Source organism: Chaetura pelagica, unplaced genomic scaffold (genome assembly GCF_000747805.2).
Source record: "Chaetura pelagica isolate M959 unplaced genomic scaffold, ChaPel_1.0 scaffold138, whole genome shotgun sequence".
NCBI classification, from domain to species: Eukaryota; Metazoa; Chordata; class Aves; order Apodiformes; family Apodidae; genus Chaetura; species Chaetura pelagica.
The window spans coordinates 3,049,497-3,076,491 of NW_009954215.1; the positions used below are offsets into that span (position 1 = coordinate 3,049,497).

At 36.8% G+C, this 26,995-nt stretch overlaps 1 protein-coding gene across 1 annotated transcript; it reads left to right on the forward strand.

Moving 5' to 3' along the window:
* The first annotated feature begins 311 nt into the window (after nt 1-311).
* IQCK (IQ motif containing K) lies at nt 312-20,103 on the forward strand. Its single transcript, XM_010003305.1, has 7 exons — nt 312-441; nt 1,725-1,822; nt 7,744-7,796; nt 7,913-7,990; nt 15,267-15,339; nt 19,135-19,246; nt 20,096-20,103. Exons 1-7 carry the CDS (start codon nt 312-314, stop codon nt 20,101-20,103), a joined length of 552 nt encoding a protein of 183 aa, XP_010001607.1.
* Nucleotides 20,104-26,995: the final 6,892 nt, after the last annotated feature.

The following is a 26,995-nucleotide window of genomic DNA, read 5'->3' on the forward strand; positions in this document are numbered from 1 at the left end:
AAATGCATAAGCTTCTGACTGGAAAATACTTTTTTAGAAAATTTTGTAAATTTTAATTTTCAAATAATTATTATCTCTTATAATGACTAAAATAATTTTTAAATTGTGATACCTCATCATATTATCTTAAAAACAATCATATACCTTCTGTTAGGTTTGGATGCTTTTATTATGCTGGAAACTTCAGAATTTTTAAAAGTGTAATTCTTCCTTTTGAGATACTCAGAAAATACTGAAATTATCTTAATATTTTTTAACTGACCTTTTTATTTTTCCTGCATATTTATATATGTTTCATTTATCTTGAACAGATGTCTATGAAAGCAGGAATATTGCAGTCACTACATATGGAACAATTATATTCAGCTAACACTGTTGTCCAACAGTTGCTTCCCATGCCTGAGGCAGCCCCCTTTCCAGAACCACCTGATCCAAAAACATGTGAGTAGGAGTATTTTATCCCAAACCCTACTGTGATTCTTTTTCTTGAATTTGCAAGGGTTTGTCCTTTGTTGAGTTTAAAGTGTTAACAGTGACAACTCCATTTCTGAAGTTGAGTTTGCATGATCACTCCCCTTGCCTGTGGCCAGAGGCTTGGTCAGTGGAGCAAAGCTCAAACGATGCATCACAAATCAGTAGCATTGTCTAGATGTTAAGGTAGTTCTGTGCTCTTCTGAATAAGGGACTTTATTTAGCCACTTGAATCTGAGAAAGGCCAGCATTTCTTCCTCTAATAATGCAAAACTAGGATCAGTATGCTAAATAGATAATTGAGTTTGAAAACTGCTTTGAAAATATTGTTTGTCTGTTTGATTAGAAATTAGAATAGAAACAGCTCTAAAGTTCTATGATTTTTAGCAATTTCTGTACTTTATAAAATTTACCAAATAGCAATGTATTTTTATTTTGCATTTTAGCCCTATTTTCTCTCTTTCTCTCCTCCATTCATTCTTGCTAATCAGTAATTCACATTGCTAGTCAGAAGCAGTGTTACCCTTGGCTTTTACATATATATATATATATATATAATGTCCTTCCAATTATGAACATTTTCTGGCAGTGTATGAACCAATTATGGGAAGGAAGCCTCTTGTAAGGGCAGTGCAGTCAAATGTAAGAGAGTGGTGCCAGCCCAGACAGCCCTCTCAAGGTGGCAACATTTGGTATATCAAGTCATGTTCAAATTGCTGATGAATCTGGCAAGCAGGAAGTGCTTAGGAGAAAGAAACCACAGCACCATTGAAATACAAGCTTTGTTTTTTCCTTTGTCTAGAAACTGGGTTTTATCACCAGCTCTGATACTGCAGATTGTAAAGGACATGATGAGGATGGACACCAAAAGTGGTCTAGCTGTAGCAGCACCGAGTTCAGTACAGGCTGATTTATGTTTCTTTCTGTCAGGGTAAATTACTCCACACTGCTTTTCATTTCTGTGGCTAAACTGCTTCTGGTGTTTGAGCTTACTGATTTAAAACTAAGTCTGGCATCTCTGAGGCACACTGCTGTTTGCAGTGTTGATGCCCCTTTCATTTGAAATTTGTTCAAGTCTCTTTTCTCTGGGCTGAATAGAAGTGAAGACAGATCTGTGGGTGCATCTGAACTGAATGAATCTGGTCAAGCTCTGATGGTACTGATAAAATGACTGATACTTAGGTTATAATATCTAATGTTTATCTTTTTGTGAAGTGCTTACCTGTAAGTGAAGGCTGTACTGTTTTGTTCAGGTTCTCCTCAAGAATACTTAGAGTATTACATATTTCCAGTACTCTTACCTGGAATAGCTGAACTTCTGCATCGAGCAAAGGAGGAAAAGTGTTTTGAGGTTAGTTTTTAGTTTTCAGTTCTAATAATTGTCAGAAAGTTACAGCCTTTATTTCACAGGCAGTATTTCTTTATTTAATCTTTTGCAAGAAAACCAACCACAATATGAAATAACATGTCATGTGTTGTTTTGGATGTGGTCTTGAATGCTATTTTCTCCAGTGCTACGCACACTGGATCATTATGGCAATCTCTAACTTACAAAAATCCTTTTAATTATCCAGTTGTATCTAGCCTAAAAAGTGCTGTATTTGAGAGAAACAGGCTTCCTGTCAGCCTAATACATATGACTCTTTTGAGGGTGATGTAAGGAACTTGACTTTTTCTTCATTTTTCATTTGATCTGGCATACTAATGGAGGTACAGTTTGTATCTTAGCTTTTTAACATTCTGTGTAAATTCCATTTAATTGGAAAGCAGATTATTCTGCATTAATGAGCTTTTTAAGTTGTACGTTGTAAAAATCTTTGTTTGCAAAAAGACAAAAATTGTTTTCAGTATCTGTGTGTGTAAGCACATCTAGAGAGACATTCCTCACCCTGTGTAGGGAATGCTTTAAAAAGCACTAGAACTGGTGCAAATAAATTACAATGAAAATATCTCCCTTTTTCTACATAATACATACCTGAGGAATACAGTCTATGCTGTTATAGATTAAAATGATAGTGAGGAGGACTTTGTGTTGCTAGTGGGTTGTTAATCATGTTAGGGCTTGATCTACCTCCTATCCAGCTACTGACGTTGACTTTCTTTTATAGGCATGTGCACACATGATAACGGACATTGTGGGACTGTGTAAAAATTACATGTTCTATTTGCCATTGACCTGAACATGCCTGGCACAGCCAAAAATACACAACACTTACCATGCTTGAATGGACACCCCAAACTTGCTTTTCAGATCCAAATCTGTACATTTAATAACATTATTTAACTTTTTGCTCAGCCTACACAAGATTTGTCTGTGTCTATGACTGATTTATAGACCTGTGTGTATGTATTTATAATCTGTAATTAATACAGTTGAAACAGGGAAATGGTTCATTTATGTCTTTATGGCATGACATCTCTCTACATTGTTCCTGCCATCACATTTACATTATTTAGCCAAAAATAGGTTGAACATTTTTATCATTAATCACACTTTTAATGACGTCTATATTGATGCAGGTATTTTTTAGAGGAAGCACATATCCTTAGAAATAGTTGTTTCAACCTCAGAACAAATCTAAGGTTAGTTTGTCTATTTTGAATTGAGAAATTTTGTAGAGCTTCAGTGGTATATAGGCTAGAAAAGTATCTCTGCTGAAATTGGGTTTTATATGGGTCTGTGTGCTGCTTTGTAGTAAACTTAATAGAAACTATTATTTGCTCATGTATAGAAACTTCATAAAAATGAGCACATCTTATAAAAAAGACAGTAAGGGGTTTTGTTGTGACATGAAGAGATATTCTGCTGTTGGGGAGGGAAGTTTTGGAAGCCAAGCTTATGTCTGATGATCCTTTTCCATTGTGACATCATTACTTTTTCCTTTTGAACAATAACTACTAAAACAACTGCTCTTTATGCTCATGTTCTTTTCCATTACTGTCCAGGTGCTTGTACATGGACATTGTTTCCTTATCTGACTTAAATATATACTTTCTAATTATACTTTTGTTTCATAAGGAAAGTATTGTTCCATATGGATTTGGATTTTTAAAAATAATTAGCATTGAAATTGTTAGTGCAACTTCTGGAACTGATTTGTAGGGTCAAAAACAAAGTCCTTAGAAACCCAGAGAAAGTTAGGGACAGGGAGAAAGAATCCTGTGATAAACACACCAGGAGACACCTTCAAAAAACAGGAGGAGAACAGAGAGTAGAAGATTTATGGAGTTCAGGATAGAACATGAGAGGAACATGATAAACTGTTTTTAAACTAACTGAAATCATGAAGGATGAGAACAGAATACTGGCTTTGAATTTTGGCTAGACATGAGTCATTGAAGCCCATAAAGGGCAGCTCCAATGGAGTAAACCAGAGGAAGATAGATGGAAGAAGTAAAAAAGGGAGGAATAATCAAACTGACTGCAGTCAACATTGAATGGGCCTTGGACAAGAAGGAATTGCAAGGGAGAATGAAGAGTGGGGTTTTGGTGAGAGGGACTAAAGGTTTTCATGTTTCAAAGGGGAATGGAGACGAAGAAAAGTGGGAGAGTTGTTTAGCAATTGAAATTGGGGTAAGGGAGATCAGATCATGGGATCAATAGAGGAATTCAAGGAAGAGATCAGAAAAGATGCATCTATGTCTGGAAAGGAAGAAGTGTAGAGTCAGATGGGAAAGTCAGGAAAGGGAAGCAATTGTGGAAAGGAAGACAATTGTGCTGGGAGTAGTCATTTGCATAGGAAACAAACCTGCGAGATCTTACTTGGAAGGTGATCTAGAAACAAAACAATTTAAACATTTCATTTAAAATGGACTCTCTTGCATTATGTAGTGCATATGAAACCTTTGAAAAGCAAAATCTAGAGAAGTCCCCAGCTGCTGGATACATTGGAAGACTTCAAACTAACATAAATATGAGAGCAGTCTGCAGAAGCTTTGTTTTTAAATTAGAGATGTAAGAAACCTATTAGGTTGGTCAGTGTATTTCCTTGCTGACATTTTTCCCCCTAACAAAGTTCTCCTGTGCTGCTCTCTGCTGCCACAGATCTCCAGGGGAAAGACTGTTTTCTTAAATATTTTCGCTCATGACAACTGACTGATGCATTTGTTTTTCAGCATTAAAACTGAACAGTGCGTAAATGTTTTTATTGGCATAACTCTCTTCTTTCTGGTTAGCAATCACAGAAAGAGGATGCTGGATCAGACTCTGTAATAGAACATAATTTATTTAAAAGTATGTTGGATCAGAGAAAGTGAATGGAAGAAGGTTTCCTACTGACTTTCCCATCTTCTGATTACCAGTATTTTTTCATTATTATTACCAAGCACATTATAAATGGAAAATGAAAGCTCCATATAAATAGTTTATAAACACATCTGCAGGTTAACAATACACATTGTGCAGTTATTTCCTGTGTTTTTCCCAATTTGTGTAGCATAGGAGGGATGTGTCAAAGGCAGGTCAATTTCTGTCATTTTTTCCTTCTACAAACATTGACTGCTATGCAAGTAATTATTTAATTCATTAGCAAAGTGAACTGTTTCCTGGCAAAAAAAATAACAAAATTTAAAAATATTCAGCTTGACTGAATTCCTCCCTGATAAGTTCACTGGATCTAACAAGGTCAAAGCAAAATTAACTTTGTTCCTTTGTTGATGACTGTTTTGACAAGGCTGTCCTGATCATTTTTGTTTAAACTGAAAAATGGAAAATGAAAGCTCCATATAAATAGTTTATAAACACATCTGCAGGTTAACAATACACATTGTGCAGTTATTTCCTGTGTTTTTCCCAATTTGTGTAGCATAGGAGGGATGTGTCAAAGGCAGGTCAATTTCTGTCATTTTTTCCTTCTACAAACATTGACTGCTATGCAAGTAATTATTTAATTCATTAGCAAAGTGAACTGTTTCCTGGCAAAAAAAATAACAAAATTTAAAAATATTCAGCTTGACTGAATTCCTCCCTGATAAGTTCACTGGATCTAACAAGGTCAAAGCAAAATTAACTTTGTTCCTTTGTTGATGACTGTTTTGACAAGGCTGTCCTGATCATTTTTGTGCTGTTGCAAAGGAACAGCAATATACTTAAAACAGATTAAATTACAACTGCTAGATTAAATTGGATTTTGTTGTCAAAGTATAGATTTTATTAACTGAAGCAATTCACTAAGTAATGGGACCCAGTTTCGTGTAGTGATTGAGAATAGCTGTACAGTTTGACTTAGCTATTTGTTTTCAGATTCTGTTGTCAAAAGTCAAAATTTGTCCGTTTAACATTTCAAATGACCTGTAGACAGCTCTAACATGAAGCTGTTGGTCTCTTAAAGCTTAGGTGTTTGGCTTCTAGGGACAGTATCTGGTAGTAGCATAACAAGTGTGAAAATTCCTTAAGGAATCACAGAATCACAGCCAAGCATTCTAACAGAGCACTACATGAACCCCAGAGATTTTGTTGTCATGAAACAGATCAGAAAGGCAGATGAGGTTCAGGACTGATAATTGTTTGGCAATGTTCTTTTTTTTTTGTCTGCATTTGTTTGTTTGTTTTAAATAAGTTATTTTTTGTTGTTGTGGGATTCAGACTGTACGCCTGCCAAGGATAAGATTCACTTAGAAAAGTACATGCTTCCTGGGTATCATTTAGGAATGCCATGCAGTCTAGCTCTAAACTTCCTATTTGTCATGCCCTAGCTGTCATCCCCTGTGTTCTTCCCTGTGCAGTCAGTGCCCCACATCACCTTCCTCTTCCATTTCACCTGGGGCTGAAGGAATGCACTGACCCCCAAGTAATGCCATGTGCTAATATCCCAAACTGAAAGGATTATGCTGCGCAGAGCACTTTTTTTTGTTCACATCATGTTCTTGTAGCACAGGGAGAAACACAAATGGTGAGGATAATGCAGAGAAAAAAGTAATTTGTCATGCATTTAATTTCCAATTACGTATTTATTGTATTTTCCTTAGCATGTGGTAGTAGTACCTGCATATCTTACATTTTAATCAAGACTCCAGCCGCTTTCATGACATTTAGCAGTTTCACAAATGTGTTTGACCAGTGTGAATTGCTTTCCTAAAAAGCAATCATTGCAGTTGAATCCCCCATTTGACAGGCTAAGTATAGCCCTCTGGATGGGAGCTGGGCTTTCTCTTAGCTAAATGGCTGCTGTTTTGATAAACCACTCAGTGTCACTGTTCTGTGGGGGCTTCATGTCTTTGAGTGTTCACTCTCTGGCTGTGTACATCCATAACACATCTCATCCAAGAGAGGTTCAGAAGATACTAGTCAAGCTCTTCTGTTACTCTAACCAGAAGTCTGTTATTATATTCTCCACATCATGGTTACTCTGGTTTGTGACAAGTAGAATAAGCACCTCTACTTATTTACACATTCAGTTTGTAAAGAATGAATGTGGAGAGGAAACCTCTAAGAAAAGGAAGGCCCTAATAAATTATTTATTGATCAAAATCCATGCTTTGAATTTTGCACTCAGAATGGATTTTGCACTATTTTACCATGCTGTCCAGCTACACAGGTCCTGGCTGCATGAGTCACTAAGGGTAGCCCCCTGCGAAGCATTTTGCAAAATTTTCTTTGGTGGTGAGGAAGTCTGTGAACTGGGAGCAAAGGGAAAAAATATTTTGCTCTGAAGCTGTAGGTTTTGAACGTTTTACTTGCTTCTCTGTAATGACCATGGTATTTCTGGTTGTGGATTTACATCTGCTTTATTTCTGCCTTCCTCTCTGCGCTACCCAACAGTTTTGTCTGAGCAGCCATGCAGTACTCTGCTGCGTGTCTTCAGTATTGACACGTGCCTTCAAGCTGGTTCCATGCAAGGAGGACACAATATTCCATCAATGTTCCTTCTATGTCTTGGAAGCAATGAAGTATTCTAAGTATAATAGAACTTTGAACAAAATGGCGAGTAATTTACAACATCCTTTCATACATGAGTTCTGTTAATTTCTTTGCAATGGGATTGCCACTAGAAAGAACACCATTCAGAGATATTTGTTGTAGCTGTACTGCAGCAAATATCAAGGTAGTGTATGTAGAATTTTCTTACTGTTTTTTTATTTGTCTTGAAATCATTCCACAAAAAATATTAGGCTGAGCCACCGACTGTAGTAGCAATATTGAAGTAGACAGAATAATATACTGTATATTTTATTTAATAAAATCAGTCAATTTAGCTTCTGTTTCTCTCGAGTAGTAAAAACATGTGACCAATCCAAAGACAATAAATAACTTGAAATTATCTTTATCTTTAGAGAAGAAGGACCACGTTTATTGCCTGTGATTTCCTAACTGAGTGGTTATACAAGTAAGTTAATAATGGCTTTTACTAATAATTATGCTCAATGATTCAAAGGCATTAATTTCCAAATAGAATAGCTGAAATTTAAATTACTTAGTTGTTTTATTTTTTTTTCTTATCAGCAAGAACCCAAAGAGGAAGGATGAGTCATTCACAGAGTTCTTTTCCATTCCTTTTGTTACCGAATGGCTTAACGACCAGTAAGTTATTTCAGTACTCAGAGTAACCTTTTCTCCTTTTATTCTTTTTCCCAGGCTATTTAAAAAAAGCAATAGAGCTTCCACATATTACAGTTGTGCCCTCTAAATGCCCATTACTGCGTGCAACAAAAAACTATGGGATGCTTTGTAACTCTCTAGTGTATTAGTTGCAATGTATTTTGTACCAGAATTATTCCCAGAGAAATTAGTTTAGAATTCCTAAACCTTTTAATTGTAGAGTGCAGGGTATCAATAGTCTGGTAGTATTATTAATATCTTTGTACTAAGGAGCAAAGCGGTGTTTTCAATGCTGCTTCCTACCATGGAAATCTCTAAGTATACAGTCTAGAAATCCTTCCTCTAACTGTAAGCAGCTGTTTTAAAAATACATGCAATAACCTTGGTGTCAGGATGCATTTCTGCAGACATTTATGACTTTGCATCTGAGAAATGAGCACTTGTTTTGGCAGCCTCAATCCTATATTCTTCATTATCCCTGCAGAACCCAGGTACACAGTAGTTCTGAAAGAAATGTTGCTGTCTTTCAGACTGCGTTTTGATTTACAATGTAGTTGTTGCATGAGAGAAGAAAAATGAGGTCCACAGTGTGAAAATCAGAAAATTACAGAGGTCTTAGGTAGTCATGTTGTGGTCAAGGTTGCATAAGAAGTTTCTGCAGTCAGAGATGGACATATTTGGAGAGTGACCCATTTCATCTCAGCTCCGGTACCTTGAGGTACCTGCTACTGCATCGTGCTGTCCAGCCACTGCTGTACAGACCTTCCACTGGTGGGACACTTGGAACAGTTTCCTCCTGTAGATCATCAGGTCTTGCCAACAAGTTTCCCATTTAAGGCACAGAATTTTGTAGTTTGGAAACTGGTGATAAAATGCAGTGAGGTTGTCACACTCATTCTTAATCATACTGAAGAGCCACTGGTTAGTGAGGCAGTTTTGGTACCACTGAGTTGTGAGGATGGATATTTGTACCTCAGAGGAATGTTTCACATCACAGTTTTACAAACATTTCTCTTGGAAGTAAAGTTGACCTAAATGGCTCCTTGCTTTCTCCTGTGTTTCACCCCAAGATGGTTGTAGGCAACCTAATATCTTAATAATAAACTAATAATAACCTGAATAACCTAAGGCTTGGTTATTCTGATCAGGGACATATTCTGAGTTAGAAATCTTTCTGCCATAATGTGTGAGGCTTTGTGTAGCCATTTACAATAGAGGGAATTTCTCCAGTCTGGTTCAGCCTGGCAAACCTCTGTATTGGCACAAGTGAAGGATGAAAATTAAGGGCTCAAGGCAAGGTGAAGAGAACAAATGAGCTGCTAAGGTACTGAGGTGGTGGCAGGAACTGCTTAAGTCAGCTTTGCCAACGAGAGAAATACTCTGTGGAATCACAGCCCAAATGACTCACAGCTTCTGTTAGTTCTTGTGCTCCTAAATAATGGAGTGACAGCTCCACAAGGACACTGGAGTGTCAAAGTCCTGCTTACATTGATACACATCTTAAATCCTCTAAACAAGTAGGCCTTTAAAATTAATAATTATTAAAAATATTATTAAAAACCATCTTTTTGTGAACTTACCTTAAAATGATAGATTTCTTAACAAATATTGCTATGAAGTAAGCATTATTAGAGCAAAGTGAAAGACTGCAACACTAAATAAGAATAAAAATGAGACTATTTATTATTATGTCCTTCTGGATATATCATAAATCGTTTATTATTCTGTGCTTCCAGGTATCACATTTTAAAAGTAATTGCTTTTCATTGTAATTTCAATTTTTATTTTTAAAGGCGTTTTCATTTTTTAACAGAATTTATGAATATGTAAGAGACAATATGCTAAAAAGTGCTAGTCAAATTTTGATGGGAAACATCCTTTTCCCAGTTGTTTCAATGGTATAGTAAAGAAAAAGAAGTAAAAAGTATTGCTGCAATTTTAAGGGACAAACTCTTGTGTTGCTTTTTCAGTTACTTCTCTAAATTTGGAAAGGATTCTGCAAAGTCTGTTCAATAGCAGTGCATTTCTGTACGGTGTTAAAATAGTCTGTGCAAGGCTGTCTTCATGCTTAAAAAGAAAATCAGCACAAAACCCCAAGAGAGATACATTTTTGTTCTATCAGAGATCCAGCTTTTTGTAATATAATCCATGCTTGAGTATGACTTTTTTGGCTCTGCTCCAGCACCTCCAGTTTTTCCTTTGAAGCTTGATTTTTCTTAAGACCAGTCAAGGCAACAGTCCTGTGAGCCTCACTCTGGATGGTGTGTTTCCAAATGAGATCCTGCAGTTTACTTTCCCTTTGTAAGGAGATTCTCTCACTGCATCCCTTTCCAGAATTTTAAAAGCAAACAGTGCACCTCCAAAGGCTGGTTACTCTCAGTGAAGGAGCTTGTAGAATCTGAATTTGTTCCCAGTGTTAGTATTTATAGTAATTGCTACATCAGTAAATAAAAGCCTCAGTGTATTTACCTTGTCTTCCACTGGCTTCTGAACATTACCAGTAGCACTGACAAAATGTTATATGCCTTGGGGATCCTTGATTCCCAAAGCAGATTTCAAAAGCAATAGAAGGAGCAGCCTCAACACTGACTGGTAACATCCAGAAGAACACACATTTCTGTGGAGAGCATCTGTACCTTTCAGAGGGTGGAAAATGGAGATTAACCAGCAACTAACAAAAGATTTTTGGAAACTTGCTGAGATACATCCTGATATCTGTATTCCTACATTCAAGGCTGCTGATAGAGCCAAGTAAATAGAATTACAGCCTGGGATGTTTTGTACTCCTATAAATATGCTAATGAGCAACACACTTGCCTTTTGTCAGCAATTTCCAGTGGTGTTTCTGGTTGAACAGCAGCAGTGCAGCTCAATCCCAAGTAACAACACTGTAGGTACTAAATCAGGGGCAGGGAAAAAGTGATCTGTGTTTATGCCCTGATCCCCCTTAAATGTGACTTTTCTGGCATAGATAGGCTGAGTCTTCATACTGACTATCAGGGGAGTTTTATTACTCAATCTTATTTAGCATATTAATGAAAGAAATATGCAGAAAATATGGAAAAAATAGTTCCACTGCTCTGAAAAATACTGATATCATAGAAGTCTACTGTCACTTGAATTTAATAAAATGACAGTAAGCATAAGTATTTGCCTGGTTGTTGAAGATGGTTTTTTTAACAGGGGTTACAAGAACTGAAGGTGTATTTTATAAATAAGCATTAATTCACAAGACTTTATTTATCTGTATTTTCTCCTTTTCTGTATAGAGGTATTTATTTGATACTGGTTTTGCTGGTTTAATGTATCTGTGTGTACCAAAACAAATGTGCAGATACAGAGAAAATAAATTTATCATGGCTTTAATGAAGGGGACAGTTAAGATAAATACCTATGTGTGTCTATAAATGACTACTAAATCTGAAATAATGTCTTCTGCTAAATATCAGTATATGCACATATATATACATTTTTTTGCCCTCCCCCACAGTATTTTAATTATGTGAAGTCTGCTGCTCTCAGCTGCCTTTACAGTTGGCTTCATTGTCAGTTCTCAGATGGCCAACGGGTAATTCTACATGGGTGACTGATTTCTTTCTTTCCATCATATGCCCAGTTTGTACAGGCTTTGCTTTCTGCACACTGCTATATTTCACTGGTTTGTCTCCAAACCAGACATGTTTTGTGTGTATTTTATTTGCATTATGGTTTTTATTTCATTTTCTTTAGTAATTTGAGGTTGAATTTACTTCTTTGAGAGGAGGGAAGGTGCTGTATGATAAGCAGCACATTTACTTGTGATAACAGAAAAGTCCAACAATTATGTCTGTGGATGTTACTCTATGTGGATCCAAGCAGAGAATTGACATTCCAGTAAGGTGGAAGAATTCAAGTTAATAAAGGAGAAATATTTGGCTTAAAAACAACTGTGTTGGAAAATTACACAAAATTTCTGTATAAAGTACTTATATTGTGTCATGGTGTTTTATGAAGCTGAGGCTTTATGGCTACAATTACTGCTGCAGTGATGAAGCTTCCCTTCATTTATGTGAAGGTTGTCAAAATAGCAATGAGAAAACAAAAAATGTATTAGTGGTTTGTGACATCTTCCTGATGTTGCTGTTAGAGCACTAAGAAGGGATTATTTTTGCTGCTGTTAGTTTGTCATGTTTACAGGATACCAGGTCTGACCCAAAGTATGCAAACACTGATGGAAATTTCTCCACTGACATGAGTGACCTTTGGAATAGGTCCATATTTGGTTTCCTTCAGTCCAAGACCACAAACACTCTTACAGAATACCTAAATATTGGTCCCACAAAAGAGAAAACTGATGCAACACATCTTAGAACACATAGCAAGCAGGCCCAGGAAGACATAGTTTTAGCATTCAAAGGGCTAAGTGCTCCCCAAGTGGAGAGCATATTAGGAGGCAAGAAAACAACTAATTTTCAGACATAGTTTAAGAGAAAAGATTCTTACTCTGCTGTTGTTTTGGCATGTTCTTGCTACTAAGACTTCTTGCTGCGCTTCCTCTAATTCCTCTCACATTCTTGTTACCATTCACCTGTTCTCCTGCATTCCCCTCTCCATTTTATGACTGTGCTCACCACTTACCAAATTTCTCATGTTACTTCCACACTCTTTTCTTTTTACCATGTCGTTTCTTCATGCCAAATAGCTAAATAAGTATTTAAATAGTATGTATGTGTTAATAGTTGTATGTGTATTATCACTATGGCCACTTAGAGTGTATTTTTACAGTTGTATTAGACTGCATAATATAATACAATTAGTAACTATCTCACATAATCAGGATCTGTACAAGTTTGCTCAGAAAGCAAAAAACTTCCCTCTGATCAGTGTCTGCTTTATTCAGATTTGGTAAAATACAATACTTGAGAAAAATAATTTTACTGATGCTCTTTTACAGGTGCAATTTACATTAAACAATATATTATATGTGTATGTATATAAAATAGATAGTAAGAGGTTTAATGTGTGGGCTTTTAAAATTGTGCATAATCAAAGATAAATAAGCAGAATATAATTAGTGTATGTTTTACTGTAAATTTTAATATTCTCAGAGGCATACAGCTGTCTTCTGCCGTGAATGACATATTCCCTCTTTTCCAAGCTCACTGCTGAGGGGTGATTGTCTCTGCTCAGATTCTATTTTTCTCTCACCTGAAGCCACTTGCTTATATTCTTTCAGTCAAAACTTGACTTGGCATGAGGCTTCTGTTCTTTAAAGCTGCCATGTTGAAGTGATCCAGTGAAGTGAGCCAGCAACTGTCATACTGAAAATTATGTCCTGTTTTTGTTAGTGGTTCCTGAAATTTAATGTTGGGTTATAAAATAGACATTTTTATAATTTGGAAATGAAATTAAATGTGTGCTAGAGCCAGCCTTGCAGGCTGGCAGAAATCTCAGTTGGTTCTTCAGAGATGTACTCCTCCTTAGAGAAAGTTCAGTGTCTTTGATATAACTGCTGTAAAATATGTAGGTCTCCCTGTGATTTCCCCACTCTAATTTTGGTTTTCAAAAAGATCAAAAATAGAACAGAGGATGAAAACCCATCAGCCAAACCAGTACAGTCCACCTTCATATTTTAAAGGCTGATGATACAAAGCAGTGAGCTCTGGGAGCCTAGCTTATCCAGGACTTACCATTTCCTTTGAGCAGCAGAAATGCTAATTAATGTTCACAGAGCTAAAACTGTTTACTTAATGGAGGCATTGCTTTTCATTTTTGTCTTATTTCTACTCTTCCAAACAGAGAGTGGTTTACTAATAACTAAATGTAGGCCAAAACCAGCTGACATGGTGGCGAGACCAGTTTAGCTGAGTGCGCAGACTCAGCTGGTGCAGTCAGGACAGCATTAGATAATAGTTAAGATTGTGCTCCAAGTGGAAATGCTCCTTCAGTGAAGACAAGCCCTAAGAGAAAGATGTCAGAGAGCATTGGAAGCTTACTAGGGCAGAGATTAATATGAATGAAATAAAGTGAAATGAAAATGTAAGCTGTCAAGTCTCCTAGCTTGAGCTGTAATACACTGTAAAATACATTTCAGAATGTAGAAATGGCTGAAGTAATGTTTTAACGAAAAAAAAAAAAGTAAGACTGCATAAGTAGCTGTTAATGGGTGGGTTTGCAGTATAAGTGTCTTTATAGTATAAATACTGTAAATAATGTTCCTGCGTTGCTTGCATGTGTCTGTAGATGATTTGCTGCATCCAAATTCCTAACGTTGTGGTCTTCCAAGTCAAAGCTGTGTTCAATCTGTGTCCCATGCAGGGAGGGTGGCTCTTAGCAGCCATTCTAACACTGTGCCAAGTCTCCTGTTTATAGCTGCTATTTTCATGAGTTACAACATTATTGCCCTGTAGTTCCTTAGGTTTAAATCACATCTGTTATAAAAGAAACTATATAAATGGTTTTTGCCTTATCCTTTCCAATGGTTGGTTTCTGATCACTGTGTGTGAGAAATAAATCAACATTCATAGAAAAAGGCTTTGGGGAAGCAAGATTTGATGTAGTGATTTGATTTGTTAGTGATGGCTGAATTATAGTTATAGTTTAGATTGTTTCCCATTAAAATGGGTAGCAACAGAATCACCAAACATGCTTTCAAATTACTGTATGTTTTGACTGAAAATTGTTGACTTCACATATGCACTGCTTTCTTTTATCACCAAACAATGTGTATATGCTGTCAAAAGTAACGTTTTAGCATTTTAAGAGCTTGTTTAGACATTTCCAAAGATGGATCCATGCTTATGCAGATATAATATTTACTTTTTTCAGTACATCTTAAGTGAAATCACAATGTAAATTAATATACTAAAATATATTTATGTTCTGTGTATTTAATAATTGCTATAAACATGTCATAAGTCTGTTCACTGTTGCTTGCACACTAAAATCTCCCTGCTTTACAAATGGCAAGCCTCTTTATTTTGTCGCTCTCCCACTGCTACCTCAAACCTTACCATTATAGTAGGACTGTTAAATCCCCATAGAAGAATAAGAGATTACTGCCATTTCTGTATTATTGTTTTAAAGAATAAATTATTGTAGTGTACATAACAGAATATATTTCTAAAGGAAATAATGTTTTATTTTTGAGCAATAAGAAATTGTATCTTTCAAGCTCCTGAACAACCTTTCTCTTTTTTATAAAATATGCTGTTAGGGAATAGAGCATTTTACATTTCTAGGCTGGCTGTTCATAAAACATTATTTTATTCTTTTTAAGTCCTAGGCCACCAACTCCTCTATCAGAAGAAGAAGCAAGTGTAGTAATTCAGTCCTTCTGGAGAGGTTATCGAGTAAGAGTAATCTATAATTATTTTGCTTGATGTTGAAAACCATAGGACTGTGAAGGCCCCAGGGAAAATCCTTACATAAATTTTAAGTAGGGGATACTATAAATAGCTACTGAGACCCCCATGGTTCATTGGCTTTGGATGTTGCTCTGCCTTATGCCTAGTGACTACAATTTTTGCACAGGCATTTGCGCTGGTGTAATCTCGCTGTTTTCATCAGCAACAGAAAATCCAAAGAAATGCAATTTTCAGAAGTACAATTAACACTGAACAATTTATTGGGTTTTTTTTTAAGTTGATCTTCAACTAGTTGCTACAGGATAAAGTGTTATTTTTCTTCAGGCAGGGATATATAAGTGAGTGTGGAGATGCACAGGGAGGGTTGGAAAGGTCTGTTAAAAAATAAAAGCATACAGAAACATGGGAATGAAAATTGACACCAAGAACAAGGCAAGATGTAGAAGAGGCATAAAGGCTGTTACCAAAGGAAGGGGAAAACAAAATGGCAAGCAGATTTTGCAGGCCACTCTGGTCATACAACACTAACACAATCCCAAATTTAATGGGGAAAAGCAAAGCTCATCAAATACAAAAAAAAATGGCTAATACTATTATTTTGGAGGGTGACAGCCATGCTAAGCCTAGGGTATGAAATAAATTATTTTTAAAATACTGGGCAGATTCTGTTAAATATTTCTTTCAAAGGCTCTAGCACCTTCTTGCCATGGAAAGAAATGGGCTTTTGAAGTTCAGGTGATTTTGGTGACATGTCTTTGCCTTTTTCAATATCTTGTAAATAGCCTTCAGATACAGCAGTAATTTTGTTGTGGTGGACAGCAAGATACCTCTGTCTGTACATCAGGTGTTCAGTATAAAAATACTGTTCTTCTTTACTACTTTTATAACAAGCATGTCTATGTAAGTGGCTACAAAAATGTGCCACGCAGCCAAAGATTATGGGATACCTTGAAATGATGATCTTTTTGTGACACTTTCTGCTTGTTTGCTTTCCTTTATTTTTCTTTCTCCAAGGAGAGATAGCACTGACACTACCAGTACTTAGCACTGACAGTATCACTGCAGGCATCCCAGCAGTTGCAAAGGCAACTGTTACCCAGTAGCAGTTGGGACCAGCAAAGGCCCAAACCCAGGAGGTCACACATACAGTCCCTGTTTTTACAGCAAATGTAGACTCAACCGAGGTGACTTGGGTAAGAGTGAACACCCACTTTAAAATCAAGACTCCTCCAGTGCTTCATGCACTGCTGGTCTGCAGGAGATCCACGTCAGTTTTTTCGACAAGACTGTTGACCCTTTAATTATTTGCCTGGGGATTTTGTTGCTGAGTCATGGCTTTTTAATCCTGATAGAACTGCATTCTGATTACAAAATAGAGACTACTTTCTGAGAAATTATCACAGCTATGCTAAAATACAATCTATTAAGCATATTTGGAACATGTTGACATTATTTTGTTAAGTTCCTCTCACCTGTTTTACCACAGGTGATGTATCTATGTTGCTTTTTCTTTTCTTTCAGTTCTCTAAAAAAACCCACTTGTTCTGGGAGCTCATGTTCACTGTTTGGATTTAATGTTGGACTTTGGAGTATTTGAGTCTGACTATGCCTTTATCTCAGAGCCCCGTATTTTGTTATATATTTCACTAAACTTTCACTATTTTATCTAAGAAGTGTACACAGAATCTGCTTATACTTGCCTTTTATCTTTTTAACTCTTAAGAGTTATTGTCTTCATTTTCAGTATTCAAAGGTAACTGTGGCCATGTCATGGGCTGAAATACAGATCTTACATAGCTGCAGTTGTAAATGGACACTTTATATTTTTAAAAATATGACATTTAGATGTGGAGACATAATTTCTCTATCTTTGTGCCTCTTTTTGTTGCTGTCATTTGTGTGTCCTGTAAGCATTCCCCTAAGCCTTTCCTTTGCAGATAAGCTGGCTCAATGTAATAGGGAATTATGGGTTTTATAAAAGTATACATGAAACTATAAATGTCTCTTGCAACAGAAATAAACTATCCCATGTTTGGGATCATATTTCATTTTTTTAAAAATAGTTGATGGATCTAATAGAAAATAGTTTTGAGGTTTTTGCATGGCTGAAAGGAAGATCACTAGTAACAGTAACTTAAAAAAATTAAATTTCCTATCAACCTTGTAAGAAATTAATATGACTTGTATAGAAGATAATACAGAACTAGATTAGTATAATAGGATATTATTAGAGACATAAGAGATGTCTGATGTTGAGTCACTGAGTAAAATCTTCCCTTTGTTGATCATGGCACCTTGTGTTGCATTTCTGCTCTGCCAATGCACCATCGGAAATAAAGTTGTTGAGTGGATTGAAAAGTGCAGTGGGAATTCAGCTACTGGCCATTGCATTCTTAGCTGCACCACGAAGGAGAAATTCTGGGTGGAAAGAGTAGTTTTGATAAATATTTTTTTTTTCCTTTAAGGTTTGGATGGTTTGTTTTGGGTTTAGCTGGTAGAAAACTATGTCAGTCCTGTCCTCTTGCTCTGTATGTGTCTCAGGAAAGTGGTAGAAAAACAGAGTGTAATTTAGTAAAGTAAGAGTTCAAATTGCAGAGCAAACTTATTACCTTATCATGTAAGAATAAAAGAAATAAGAAATTTTCAAGAAAAAACTATGTAGTCTGCTTCCTGAAAACAGAAGTGTGTCCAGGGGAAACCAAGCTTGTTGCTGCTTGTTTCTACCATGTTACTCAACTTTAGCCTGAATTACTAGGACATTGAGTCTTAAAACATCATGACATTTTATATGTGTAACATTTAGAAAAAACAACCTGCATTTCTAACATGTTTATTCTAATTGTAATATGACTCTAAGAGAATAACAACTTTCCAATATCTAAGCTAATACTAGCATGTCCCCTTCCCACTATTGTCAGAGGGATGGTGCCTATTCTGCATTTTTGGTCTAGAACTGGAGGTAGTTTTGTGTGAATGCTGGGGTAGGCAACTGGCAACACACTGCTAATTTATCACATCCTGCTTAGAACAAATTTAAGTAGCAGAGTGGTAGAAGCTGTTGGTGCAAAGCTAGCTCTTTCTTATATTAGTAGGATCTACACAAGTACAAAACCAGTAATGAAAGAATTCAACTTAAGTCTTAAATAGAGTCAAGGCCTGTGGCTACTGTCATTTCGTATGGAAGCAGAATTACGCCCTTCATAGGGGTGATTGACTGACAACGAGTGAATATAATGCAATGCATTCCAATTACTTTCAATAACAGATTAATGGCTCTCCTTTTTTTTGTGAAAATTGTATGGCTGGGATTGTCAGTCAGTCTATTTGCAGCTGGTAGCAGGTGTGAATTGGTTTGCTGGAATAAATTTCCTGCTGTATGACCCTTCATGCTCCTCTTCTGCTCTATTATGTTGATCAGTGGGTTGTTTTTATAGTGTTGTGGTTTTCTAAAGGCACTAATACCCTTCAGCATAATGCTTTAAATTTTAGTTAACTCAAAGAATAAGCATCTCACTGCAATCACATTCTCAGGAGTCCTTGCTAATCAAAATGATCCCCTAATTGGCATATTTATGTTTTCAATAGGATTTGACAATTATGTGGGTTTTATTTCTGTGTAAGTTGAAAACTGTAAACCTCTGGGGTTGTGCTCTTATATCAGGCCCTGAAAAAAGTCATGTATTTGCCCAGACACAGCCCCACGAAAAAAAATGGTTCCAGTGTCTTGGATAACATGGATCTATACAATTTTATTAGCATTTTCTTTTTTCCATTTACCAGGTCCGCTGCAATAGTGAAATACAAGAGTTACGTCAGTGGCAAAAGCAGTTGAGGGAGAAGAACAACATTATTAAAAGAGTGAAAGAATTCTGGACTAAGCAGGAAATCAAAGGTAGGTGATTTGAATATTTTAATTATTTTTCTTTTTACATTAAGGTGCTTAATTTTTATACTATGAGTTCTATTAAGTAATAGGAGACACAGAAAGACACAAATCACAAGAGAGAAGAGAAGGCAACATCAGTTGGAAATGCTGACTGTTTCTTTGCAGTCAGTGCTTTTAGTTAGTTGCTTAGTGGCAAATGAAAATTGTACAGGGCCAAAGCTCAGTAATTTCAGGTGACTATGACTATGTGCTGGCACAGTAAGTCTTAGGGCAGGATCAGACCTCTGTTTGCTCTACATCTAAATACTGATTTTTACCAGGAAAGTTGTTGTACAGTTTTTCTGAACTGTGGGATTTCTATCTGGTAAATGTTCTACTGGCATTTTCCTGCAGTTACTTACAGCAGAAGTTGGCTTGTACAGTTCTAAGAAAAAGAAAACAAGCCCAAACAGCCCAATATAATTTCCAGGGGCAATAAGGCCAGATTGTTTTAAGAACTGACCCTGTAATATGTTTCCTTTTTGTCCTGACTGTGGATAAGGCTTTGCTGACAGGGCTGAATTCTCATTCACTTCCCCAGGCACAGAGGTGTAATCATGATTATTTGCTCAGCCTCTTTGTCTGCTAATGCAGGAGGGTTCACTAGCTCCTCAACCAGGCTACATTTTGTCTGTCTCTGTGGGCCAGACTTAAATGTGATACATGTAGGGATGTGAACTAGCATCCAATAGGTGAAGATGAGAAGAGGTTGTTCAGCTATATTGTTCAGGTCTTGACCAGAGGGAGAATTCTGTTGTACCAGTGACCAATGCATGGTCCTTCAGGCTGATGACACCCTCCCACATGTGTTCTCAGGTGGATGATCTTTGCCTTGAACCCCATTCAGGGTGCAGTTTCACACAGGCAATTGCATCAAACTGGGAGCTGCCAAAAGGGTTGGTCCCACTCTGTAACTCTTGTGTCCGATGTAGTGATTGTGTAACTGCGCCATGGTTTGGGTCACTGAGGGGCTGTAGTATGGGACTCGTTATTTTTCCACAATGCTGTTACCACATGATTCCTGTGTATAATACAAGGAGAAAGGGAGCTGGGGACAGACTGGGGAGAGACATAAATAGGGATAATGACTTTCAGCAGCCCACGGCTTGGTTAAATTGAGCAGAATATGAGATGGTATTCTCACACCTGGTTACTGGTCATGGCTGAGGAAGTGCCAATCTCTATGTGATTGGGAGGAGGTAAAAGCCAGGGCCAAGTCATGGCTTAGATCTCTTCATCTCAGTGCACAAACACACATCTGTCAACGCTCTCTTTCAAAGCCTTGTTTTTATGGGAATTCACTGGGAAAGACTTAGGTTTGAATCCCTGCATGGTGAGGGAGTGTGGAATCAGGTTTCTGTGAAAGGTTTTAAAATGCTGAGTCCTGGTCAGTTAGACACCTACTATCCAGAAAAGTCTACAACTCTGGGTTTCAAGTGACAGAAAACTGCTGATGTGCAATCTGTAATTAGGCAGCTTCATTTTAATGGGAGGCCTCTCTCCTCTTTGTTGCTTAATGACCTAGGCAGCTTTTCACTCAGCATTGAATATATGTGGGTCACCGTTTGGAGCTCTTTCACTTTGCTGCCTCTATAGACCATGCCATTGTTTTGTTGGCTCACCTTCAGGTGCCAAATTTCTACACGTTTAAAGTCTAAGCTGAGACACAGAGTTATGTCCTGCTGGGTCTTCACTCAAATGTTTTTTTCTTTCCTTATTCTCTATGCAATCTAACTGTTCTTTTATTTAAATGGAGTTACTGTACTTGTGCACAGATATGAAATAGGATATTCTGGAACTGTTTGTTGACATCCTCACAGTATGCTTTATTTTAAAAACTTCAGTAAGAATGTCAGTACCTAAATAGTACTTATTAACACCACTGCTATATAGCAATCAGAGCTTGCAAGTGACCAGAGCCTTGCAATTCTTTGGTAACTCCTGTTGACAAATCTTTTGTGGCTATTGGTAATTCCAAAACTGTCCTGCTTTTTAATGGATGAAACAACTAAAACTTCCCTATGAAGCATTTTCATTGTAAAAAAGGTGTCTGCTTTTTTTTCAAAGCGCTTTCCTGCTGTTTGGGCAGGAAAAGCACCAACAACAGGAAAGTGCTTTTCCTTCTGTTTGCAAACATTCAAACCACAGAATTATCCACTAGCTACTATTGCAGTCACCACCTCTCAGCAAAGGGAAAGCAGCAAAACTAGACAGTGGCCCTTCTCTGTCTGAGAGCTTTGTGAGTGTGGGTAAGCCAGGAGGAGCTGCTGAGGTTGTCCAGGCCCTGGGAAACATGATGGGTGCAGTAATTGAACATGATTCTGTTGATTGCAAACTTAGAGCTAGAAGATGAAACAAAATAGTAACTCTAAGCAATGTACAAAAATGATGAAAAGTAAAACCCAAGAGAATGAAGTTGTCTTCTAGTGTATCTAACTGATATATAAAGAAAACTTTGGCAGAGAAGCCAAGGTTTTCTTCAAGCCTGTGTGGAATTTCATAGTCTATTTACTATAAGACTTTACTTTGAAAAATAAAAAGTAAGCATTTTTATTTCTAAGAAGACGTAAATAGATCTGGTTTTGAAGATCTGAAAACATTTTATTCAAATTTACTGTGATAAAATTAATCTCATTATAAATTTAAAAAATAAAAGCCAAATTATTCTCTTTGTAATACATATATAATTCTGTCAGAGTTAATTGTTGAAAAATTTCATTCCTGAAAGTGCTAACAGAAATTGACCTGCAGGCTTGCTAATTCGTTTTAAATAATTGCAGTGTAATCTTGGTGGGTTTGGTTCTGTTTTTAATCTGCTAGCATTTACATCATTTAATCAAGGCATGTTTTTGCACATGTTCCATTGTCCATAAAACCACAATTGCATACATTTCTCATTTATTTGTAAGGAATAAACCTTTAAAAGCCCTTTCCACTATGTATTTGCTACATATCACTGTGAAGAAATGTATCTATGATCTTAGATCTTTATACACTAAAATTTTAGTCTTCGAGCATGTAAAAACTCAAAGGTGAATATTACAAGTGCATGTCCAGAGGATAAGATTAAACCATTTTCAAAATGTTGCAACTAAGAAAAGTGAGTGCGGGGTTGGGCTTGGACTGTGTAATTTGGCAGTTGAATTGATGAAAAAAACTCCTTTCTCTGAAGAAACTGACCCTTTCCATAAATGATATTTATGTTGATTTGGAAAGCAACATAGTGATAAGATCTCCTTGGATGCTTTTGCCAATTGTTTCAAAAGGAAAAACAAATTTCCTTTTAATCATTCTCATTCCTGCATCAAATAAATTATTTTAGGACTCTAGGACACACAGCTGTTTCACCACTTGAAAAAAAATTGTAAAATTGCCCCTTTTCAATTTCTTTTTTTTCATAAGCCAGTGCAAGTTTGTATTGCCTGGATCACATTAGCTTTCAATATTATCACATTGTTTCTGTAATTCCTTAACTGAGCTCTGCTAAGTTCATTTCAGAGGACCCATACAGAAAACAGCCCTGGGGCCCAGGCAGATGGCTCTTTGGAAACAGCTGTACCAGTTTGAGAAGTTACTGTCCAGGGGTTTTCATTATCAGTCTCAGCTGTGATGCCATAATTAATTTTGTTAATGCTCCAGCTGCTTTTATTTCTGCTATTATTATTCTGCTGTTTATTAATGTCATTAAACCTTATTTCACTGTGAAGTCAGCAACGGTAGTTTAAACCACTTTTACCAGGGATTCAGTCTAACCCAGCTGACTTTTTGGGCTGAAGTGGATTGTAATCACTCGTACAATAATGAATAGCATCATGCAACTACTTCTTAACCTTGCCTTTCTAGGCATGTAGTTTAACTGAATTAATTGATTCAGTTAATTCAATTAATCCCCTTTAATTAAACCACTGAGCTCTTCACATCGAGCAGGACAAAGCATTTATTGTCACTAAAACCTCAGATGTCACGAATAAGGCTTTAAGATTCATGATCAGAAGAAAAATAAGGAAATATTTTTAAATAGATACAGCAGTTTATTACAAAGTTAACTACATTAAGAATGATAATGAAGTATCCCTTAAATTTGTATGTGGCTCTAACCCTGTTTGTTAGATGCTGTAAACAGCGTTGAAACTAACTGTGGGGGATGAATGTTGAGCTGCCAAATAGCTTTTAGAAAACGCTGACTGGAGCAGTAATGCGATTCTATTGACACTACTAGAAAGATCAGCATACCTTCCATGAGAACACCAGCCAAAGACGGGGTTAATGTGAGCTACCAGTCAGGTTCTGCTTTGTTGTGCCTCTCAGCACAGTGCTCTGTAGACCTTATTTCTCCCTATGTTTTCGGCAAAGAAGTAGAATTTTAGGAAAGTATGTTTGTATAATCTCTACCAGTGTGACATTTTAAAAGGATGTTAAAAGGAAGTTACAAGTATAAACTGATTGTAATCCAAAGGCAGGCTTAATTTATTTTCCTGGTTTCAGAAAGTGTGTTAAAACATGCTCATTATTATTGAAACAAATAGCGAAGTTTTAGTTTTCATTAGAACATAACCAGAACAAAACACTTTTGGAGGTTTTTTCAGTAGGGACCAAAAATAGGATTTTTATGGGGCAGCCAAGGTGATCCAACAACTTTCCATTAAAGAGGGAGTCCTGTCCTTCCTCAACTAAGGTTTCTACCATCCTTTCCTTATTTTGGCTGCAGCAATCATGGCTTCAGGGTGGGTTGGTTCAGCTGGCAGACGTGACAAACAACTGCTCCTCAGTTCTGCTCTGCTGCCCCTCGGGTTCCTCCACTCCTGCATCAGCCTGATCAACTGACCCATAGTCACACAACCCTTACATCCAATATAGGGGAAGTGGTGCAGCAGAGGGAAGGAGAACTGCCCATTTGTGATGGCCACTCAGTTTTAGATCGGCTAATCTGTCCTGTGCCTGCTGTGTCATGTGAAGCCATCCCCTGCACATTGTGTCTGCCTGCTTTGGTGGGCCAGGCTAGAATGCAGCTTCATCTAAACTGCTGCTTCTCCCCACACTTCACAGCATGTTTAAAGCACCCTTTTTAAAAAAAAAATAAAATTTATTTATTTATTTATTCTTCTTTCAGTATGTATTTTATACTATTTATTACTAGTTTTGAAAAGTGTTCTGGGTTATCTGTTGATCTCTTTAATTCATATTCCTGCTAGTGCAAAGAAAAAGGTGGTTTTCTTTCAGCCGTCTCCCAGAATCATAAAGCTACAGCATTTTTAGCTGACATTTTGTTTGCTGTACTGCTCCACTGCTGTAACATTGCATTCCCTAAAATGATCTATATTTAGGCCTGATAGTCCTTACTCTTAGCAGTTTCTACTTCCAGCCTGAAAATTTAGAGAGAAGATAAGACTAAGTTTAGTGGCTCTCAGCCTTAGACTTGTAAGGAGAAAGAGAATTCTGTCCAGTGTAGCACAGCTGCTTGGATAAATTTGTTCCAGAATATTAGACAGAATTATATAAAAAAAATTGCCCTCTACAGAAAATATGGCTAATAAAAAAATGAATGTCCAGAGGATGTGAGTGAATAGCAGATGAACACAGGCTTTTTTTTTTTTTTTAAGATGATGTCCTTTCTGATTTTAGTATTCCAATTTGCTGAAATTACTTTAATGCAAATGTATTTAACTAGGTGATTTAATAACCTGCGTGTTATGTGAGATCATGTTTGGCAGGATGTGACACAGTGGTACATACATAGCAAGACCTGCTTTTGCTTTCATGAGGCTGATGATCTACCATGAGATTATCTGTTCAGAACTTCTTTTCTCAGCATGCATTAATCTAGGGCTGTCCATGCCCATTTTGTCAACATCTGCAGCCTAAAACATCCATTTGAAACTGAAGGTAATTGCTGCATCTTCTTGTTTTCTACCTGGTATCCCACCTAGCTCCAGCTGTATTTTGCTTTCATGTTTCCAAGAAGAAGCAGGCTTTGGCTTTTTGGTTAACCACCTGGTTAATGGGATTTGTGCCTCCATGCAGTGTGATTCTGAGCAGTGTGTTATGCAGGTGCAGTGCTGATGGAATGTTGGTGGAAATGGAATAGTATCTATCTTACATTGAAAGAAATTTGAATATATTTGACCTTTTTAATGAAAATACCTCAATCTTCATTACTTACATGAACAAAACACTGTGCTGACAGTGGTACAATGGTTATTTCTCTGCTGATGAGCTGTTGGAAAGAGAACTGGGTCTGTATACAGTGTTAGTACTTTCAGCTAGTTTATTTCCTAAGGGCTTTCTTTTCTTCTTACCTGCATGAGATTGGCAAAATTTTAAAAAGCTTCATAGAGTCATAGAATAGCTGAGGTGCATCGTTCTGAGGGAAAATAGGAAAAGAAAAACACATCCCTGTTTTTATGTCAAAACCACTTGTGACACTATGAGCTGGCATTTCTTGCAGATCAACCATAGCCTTGGCTTTGCAAGGTGCTTCTGTGTCAGTGTGTGGAAAATGTAGATAACCAGAACTGAAACAGAAAGTGATCTTCACAGCAGGTAGGGGCATTGATTTCCAGATACAGGAGGGAATATTCCTTTACATTCCATTCCATTTTCAAGCTGTATTTCTCCTTTGGCAGTAGAAGTTACTACTTACCTATACTAAGTGATTTTAAAAATACTTATTTCATAGAATCTTTTTCCCTTGGGAAGATGCAACCATCAGCATACTGAGGAACTAAAAATGTAGGTGTTCTGTCACTTGAAAATATGAATGACATGGCAGATAAAGGGGAGAACAAGCTGCATGGCTTAGGAGCACTAGAGCAGGAACTGATGCCTACTGTCAAGAAGCAAGGAAATGCAGCCAGTCACTCCTCATACAGCTGGGATACTTCTCCACCTGAATTATGAGGAAGGATTGGAAAGCTAAATGTCCTTACCAAGTTTAGCTGGACAGGGAAAATCTAGTCCGCATACTTTTGAAGGATGGCTGTATGTCATCCTATCAAAGTAAATAATCATATCACATCAAAGCAGAACAAATTGAGGAAGGGAAAATGTTCAGTTCAGTACCAAGTACAAAATGGCTACACTGTGAAACTACTTGGAACTCATTCCATAAACAAACAAATGTAGGAGTAGAGTCATGTGCTCTGATGGATCCTTATTAATGGGGCTGTAAATGAAGTTACAATTGTGGACTGAGTAGTTTCCTCAGGAAAATACAAAAAATGGGAGATTATATATATATATAAATGGGATGTCTTACATTAGGCTTAAAATAATATTTAAAATACACTGAAGGTAGTAATGCTGGATTAGGAAAAGAGGTAGTCTAAATAGCTACTGGATTTCTTGAAGACTGCACCTCTGTGGTTTATTTAGGAAAATTTGTCTCAGTAAACTGTAAGGAATTACTCAGTTTTATATGAGTTTCCTTCCTTTTTTTTCTCCCACGTTCACAAAAGGGGGTTGAAAAGTAGTCATGTCTGAGGAAGATTTTAAACTAAATAGTTTGTTTCTAATTTAATCTTCCCTCCTTCTGCTGTAGCTGTAATTCTTTAATCTCATTATGGAGCTCTTGTAAGTGGTGACCTCCCCAGATTCCATGGTTCTGCACTTTTAATATATCTGATGGATTATATAACACCTATGTATACACATGTATGTTAAGATCTGACATGTTGGAGGTATTTCCTCAAATTACTTTGTTTCAAACAGACCTAGATG

What these genes read in the sequence shown, in the direction of transcription:
- IQCK (XM_010003305.1), top strand. Translation starts at nt 312, where the DNA reads ATGTCTATGAAAGCAGGAATATTGCAGTCACTACATATGGAACAATTA. An exon ending in ACCACCTGATCCAAAAACAT is followed by an intron (nt 442 to 1,724) that starts GTGAGTAGGAGT and finishes TGTTTTGTTCAG; the next exon opens with GTTCTCCTCAAGAATACTTA. An exon ending in CCTTCTGGAGAGGTTATCGA is followed by an intron (nt 15,340 to 19,134) that starts GTAAGAGTAATC and finishes TCCATTTACCAG; the next exon opens with GTCCGCTGCAATAGTGAAAT.